Genomic DNA, 5,584 nt, shown 5'->3' with positions numbered 1-5,584 from the left:
GGGGATGGGTGAGGTCATGCTGATGCCTGCCTAGTTGTTGGCCACCTCATGATTGGGTCCCTTTGTCGGCCTGCCCGACTGACATGGCTATCCGGCTAACGTCTTCTATGGCGTCTACCCATCTGTTTGACTTTGGAGGTTGGTGCGTTGCCCCAGTGCCTTCTTCCCGCCCCTCTCCATCACTTTGGTCGGTACCCTTACGCTCCGGCTCGTTCTGGGTGTCTGGGCTAATTACCGGCCACTGGAACAATGCCTTGTGGCCAACTTTCTTTATTGGGCGTTGTCGGATCTCTCTGGTTGTTTGACGATGTTAGGTCTCCCTGGATGGACGATCTCGTTAGGTTGGCGCATTACTATTGAACATCACTGAAAGGGCATTTCCCTCAAGTGCATACATAAAAGTCAGTATGGGTTTCTTAAGTGTAGGTCCATCCAGAATTGCATTGCCTGGACTTTGGAGTATTTACATCAATGCCATCAGTCCAAAAGACCCTTGCTCATTCTTATGCTTGTTTATGCTAAAGCTTTTGATACATTTGAGCATGATGCCATTTTGGAGATACTGAAGTTCAAGGGTTTTGATGATAGGTGGCTTGGCTGGATTGGAGAGATTTTGTCTTTAGGCTCTTCATCAGTTCTTTTAAATAGTGTGCCTCGGAACAATTTGTTTGCAAGAGACGGGTTCGCTAGGGTGACCCTTTATCTCTCCTACTATTTGTCTTAGCAGTAGACCTCCTTCAGTGGGTTGTTAATGATATGCTTGTCAGAGGAGTTTTGTCTTTGCCCATCTCTTCACATGATCAATAGTTTCACATTGTGCAGTATGTTGATGATACAATATAATTATACCTACAGTGGATAATCAGTTCCTTTTCTCTTAAAGACATGATGCATTTCTTTTCTGCTTCTGCTAGTCTAAAGGTTAATTTTAACAAGTCATCTTTGGTTCCCATCAATGTCCCCGATGGAGAAGCTCTGAAGTTATCCACTCTATTTGATTGCAAGATGGGCACCATGCCTTTTACATATCTTGGTCTGCTAGTGGGTGCTACTAGGCTAGGAAGGATTTACTCCCTTTGGTGGATAGGTTGGAGAGGAGATTATCTCCTAGCTCTTGTTTATTAAATCAGGGTGCAAGATTGCAACTCTTAAGATATGTCCTCTCCTCCATGCCAATATACTTTATCTATAGTTTGCATATCCCTCTTGAAATTATCAAGCATCTTGAAAGCATTGAGAGGCAGTGTCTATGGAGGGAAACTCTGATACTCCCAAATAGTCTTTAGCTGCATGGGATTTGCTTTGTAGGCCTAAGGATGAGGGCGGTCTTGGCATTATCAATCTTCATATTCAGAATCAGGGCTTGTTGGTTAAGCATCTGCACAAGTTTAACAACAAAGTTGATATCCCTTGAGTCTCCTTGATTTGAAACTCTTTATTTATGATGGTGTGGTTCCCCACGCCACTGTCCTCTGTGGTTCGTTTTGGTGGTGTGATATCCTTAAGTTGAATGAGAATTATAGGGCCATTGCGAGTGTCCATGTTAATTTGGAGGATTATGTGATGTTTTGGTCTAAGAGTTGGCATGTTAGTGATTCTTCTCAACCACTTTGTTTCAGACTCACACGCTTGTTCTCTTTCATCCCCTCTAAGCCCCCTCCCCCACATTGTCGATTCACATCATCAAATTTGAGACTAGCTACCGTCGGCTCACACTTGCCCGCCCCACCTTGGGCCTCGGGCAAAGCGGAACTAACTAATGCCTGGCATTTAGCAGAGACGGTTTTTTAGTTGTGACCCTAACGACAAATTAGCAAAACTATTTTTTTATTTGCATTTGTGAATTGTGAAAGAAAGAAAGAAAGAAAGAAAGAAAGTGGAGACGAATCATACATCCACCCATCATGAGCTTCCTTCCCTGTCACAAAAAAAAACAAAAGTTGAGCTAAAATCTGAATCGCACAACAACCCAACCCCCCAACCCCAACCCCAACCCCAAGCCTGCTGCCGTGCTGCTGGCTGCTGAGCAAAAACAAATCCCCACATCCCCTTCCCTTCCCTTCCCTTTTCCCCCAAATCAATCACGCCGCTCGCCGCCTCCAAGATTTGATTTTGCTTCTAAATCTTTAGGGAGGGGAGGGGATCCAGGGAGTGAAGATGGATCAGCAGGAGGAGGAAGCGTCCGTCTCCGTCAGCAGCGTCCCGCCGGAGGAGGAGGAGGAGCAGGATGAAGAAGAAGAAGAGCAAGAAGAAGAGGAGGAGGACATGGGTGCGGTGAAGATGGCGCTGGGCCCTCAGGTTCCCCTCAAGGACCTCCTACACCTCCACCTCCACAAGGCAAGCAAAGCAACTTCCACCTGCATCTGCATCTTTCTTTCTTTCTTTCTTTCTTTCTTTCTTTCTTTCTTTCTTTTTAATGGAGTAGGTACTAGTAATAGATACTGAAACTGCAAATGGGTGGATGGATCTACGTAAATATGTAATGTAGGAGGAGGAGGGGGAGGAGGACGACAGCCTCCGCAGATGGAAGGAGCAGCTCCTCGGACCAGATGCTGTCCACACCACCAACCTCCTCCTTGCCCTTGGAGCTGGTAACTCACTCACTCACTCTACTACTGCTACCTGTCTGTGTCTCACAATGCCTGTCTGCAATGCAAATGCAAATGTACCACTTGACAGAGACGATGCATCTCTTCCAGTATATATTACACACACTAAATTATACTAAAACAACACTACTTGTTACCAGCTTTTCCTTGGAGAGAGAGAGAGAGAGAGAGAGAGAGAGAGCACTTGGCATGGATGATGTATCTCTGCTGCATATCTGTAATTTATCTTCTTATATTATTATCACACCGGTTGTGAGACTGACTCACTGTTCCGTTCCTATGCACTGCGGCTATGTCCATTGTCCAGAGACCGTCGAACCAGAGGTGGCCATACTCAACCTCACCATCTTGGCACCAGGGAGGCCTGACCTGGTTTTGCCGATTCCGTTTGTGCCTGATGACAAGGGCCACGCCTTCACGCTCAAGGACGGCACCGCCTACAGCTTCCGCTTCTCCTTCACCGTCTCCAACAACATCGTGTCCGGTCTCAACTACTCGCACACCGTCTGGAAGACCGGAGTAAAAGGTGACCACTTCCTTCCTTTCCTTTCCTTTCCTTTCCTTTCCTTGTAAACAACTCCTTAAAAATAAATTAATTAAACACACCTCTAATGTTATCCATCCATCCATCCATCCATCCATCCTCTTTGTTGCTCATATATGTAAATTATAATTTTGTTTGAAAAATGAGGACAGCTCCTTGAGATATACTAGTATACTTGTTTTTGACACATCTGAGCCTGGGTTACAGTTTACTGCTTATTTGCATAAAGTACCATGGCGCCACAGTCTGTCTATCGCTGAATTGAATTCACACCTTATCCAATTAAACACACACACACACACACACACACACACACACACACACACACACACACACACACACACATCTATATCTATCTATGTGCATTGTTATATCTATCCATCATCTTTGTTGCTTATATATGCTCTGCAGCCTGTGCCTCCATAATACGAGAATTTGTTTCAAAATATACCACTATACTTGTTTTGATCTGAACCTGCTTTGCATTTTCCTGCTTATTTGTCACTGAATTGAATTCACACCTTATCCAATTACAGTACATCTAGGCATGTGATGTATGTAGTCGCAAGTAATATTTTCCTGCTATTCTGTTTCATCAAAGATTTACTCCCGTGTTTGTCTGTTCAACATCTTATGAGACAACATAATTGTTCCACTCACGATACAAAATGAATCCACTGGTTTTAACTTTCAGTTCCATCTTAGGCTGCTGTGTCTCGAGCAGGTTTTGGTTACATTGCATATATTCTTTTGACATTATGATGAACAGAATAAGAAGAGTAGCATAGGTGAAAACAAAAACGCCTGCTGTCGCTCAAGACATGCTGGGTTTCAACATTGTGGATTTTATCTCATTTCCATTGTTGGGAAATAAATAATCCTTAAAGAAAATTATGTATCCCTGCGAAAATAGGAAGACACCCCAAGAATATAACATTAGCAAATGTTGAGCTGAATATGAGAATTTGTTATATATGCTCTGCAGCTGTGCCTCCATAAAACGAGAACTTGATTGAAAAATGCCAGCCCCTCCCAATAATCCTTAAGTGAATTATACTGTATGTCTCAACAAAAAATAGGACGACTGAATGCTGTGTGTAGCAGCAGAATGGTCCATAATTAATTCTGAAGGAAGAAGGTGCCCACAGTGTTATATGTTGGATGCATACTGTGTGACTGCAGTTCACTCACTGAGTATAGTTGAGTTAATCTGCAATGATCCACCCATTGTGATGACCGTCATGATTGAACGTTGCACATGATATCCATGTCCCCTCTCTAACTGGAGCTACATACATACATGTTGTCCATCATCATAAGTAAATAACTCTCTGAGTGAGTCCTGTTCCCTCTGTTTTTGCAGTGGAGAACCAGAAGGTGATGCTGGGGACATTCAGCCCTCAGCAGGAGCCCTACACATACAAGGCTGAAGAAGATAGCACCCCGAGCGGCATCTTTGCGAGGGGCTCCTATTCTGCTAGATTAAAGGTAAGGTGCATATATAGAAAAAGTTTGCATGTGCCAGCTATTTAGTTGCAGTGAATCTATCTTTTCTTTTGTCATACCAACCAGAGTTGGTTGGTTAATATGTAGTATGTGTGCACTGCCTGGATTGATTTTGGTTGGTGTTGCAGTTTGTCGACGATGATGGGAAGGTGTACCTAGACATGAGGTACAGCTTTGAGATCAGGAAGGACTGGCCTGCCTAATTAACAGACAGTCAGTCAGTGGTACTGAGACCACCTACGTAGGGTCCGTCGCAAAGATGAGATGAGTGTTAGTTTAGGTTGTGGGGAGTGCGGATGTTGATAGCTGCTGTTAGGTGATTGATGTTTATTGTGTGGTATCTATCAGGGATGTTGATTCACTCACTCGCTTTGCTTGCAATGAAGAAGGTGAGTGAGTGCCTGAACTGGACTGAAAGTGTATGTCTGAATTTGCATGCATGTTATTGTTATTGTGTCCTTCCTTGCTCGCTAACATGACTACTGTCTTTGCTTATTCTCCGCTTGTTCATGTCGTTGTTCATTTCCGAAATCTCTACAGGTGCGTTTGGTTTCAACAGTTTGTCATGTGCATTGCAAAAAAGTAAATTATTAACACGACATTAATTCTTCTGCATGCATGTATGAGTAACACAGATAGATTATATTGTTGTTGTAAAAAGATAAGTGTGGCTGCATGCTGGACTGACTGGGTGTACGTACTATTTTGCAGTAGTTGCTAGATGATGATGATGATGAGTATGTTTGTCGATCATCAGGTTTGAATTAATTGCATTATGACTAGTTTGAAGAGCTAGGGAAGGGACGCCCCCACCACTAGGGAAGATTTAGACCAGGTTTTAAAAAAACTACCATGTCTGTATTTGTTTAATTGAAATATGTCAAAAATGTAATAATTTGGTTCAGTTTAAATGAAAATCGTTCGG

General features: G+C 43.3%; 1 protein-coding gene across 1 annotated transcript; it reads left to right on the top strand.

Moving 5' to 3' along the window:
• The first annotated feature begins 83 nt into the window (after positions 1-83).
• LOC119295484 (rho GDP-dissociation inhibitor 1-like) lies at positions 84-5,120 on the top strand. Its single transcript, XM_037573912.1, has 9 exons — positions 84-142; positions 427-691; positions 856-921; positions 2,131-2,298; positions 2,489-2,591; positions 2,917-3,135; positions 4,517-4,641; positions 4,788-4,825; positions 5,008-5,120. Exons 1-9 carry the CDS (start codon positions 84-86, stop codon positions 5,054-5,056), a joined length of 1,092 nt encoding a protein of 363 aa, XP_037429809.1. The 3' UTR covers positions 5,057-5,120.
• The last annotated feature ends 464 nt before the right edge of the window (positions 5,121-5,584 follow it).

This window comes from Triticum dicoccoides, chromosome 1A (assembly GCF_002162155.2).
Source record: "Triticum dicoccoides isolate Atlit2015 ecotype Zavitan chromosome 1A, WEW_v2.0, whole genome shotgun sequence".
In the NCBI taxonomy this organism is placed as follows: Eukaryota; Viridiplantae; Streptophyta; class Magnoliopsida; order Poales; family Poaceae; genus Triticum; species Triticum dicoccoides.
This window is presented reverse-complemented; position numbering and strand designations above follow the sequence as displayed.

Coding starts and splice junctions, on each gene's coding strand:
- LOC119295484 (XM_037573912.1), top strand. CDS start 84: ATGGCTATCCGGCTAACGTCTTCTATGGCGTCTACCCATCTGTTTGAC. Junction 143..426: donor CTGTTTGACTTTGGAGGTTG/GTGCGTTGCCCC, acceptor TCTTAAGTGTAG/GTCCATCCAGAATTGCATTG. Junction 922..2,130: donor CTGCTTCTGCTAGTCTAAAG/GTTAATTTTAAC, acceptor CTAAATCTTTAG/GGAGGGGAGGGGATCCAGGG.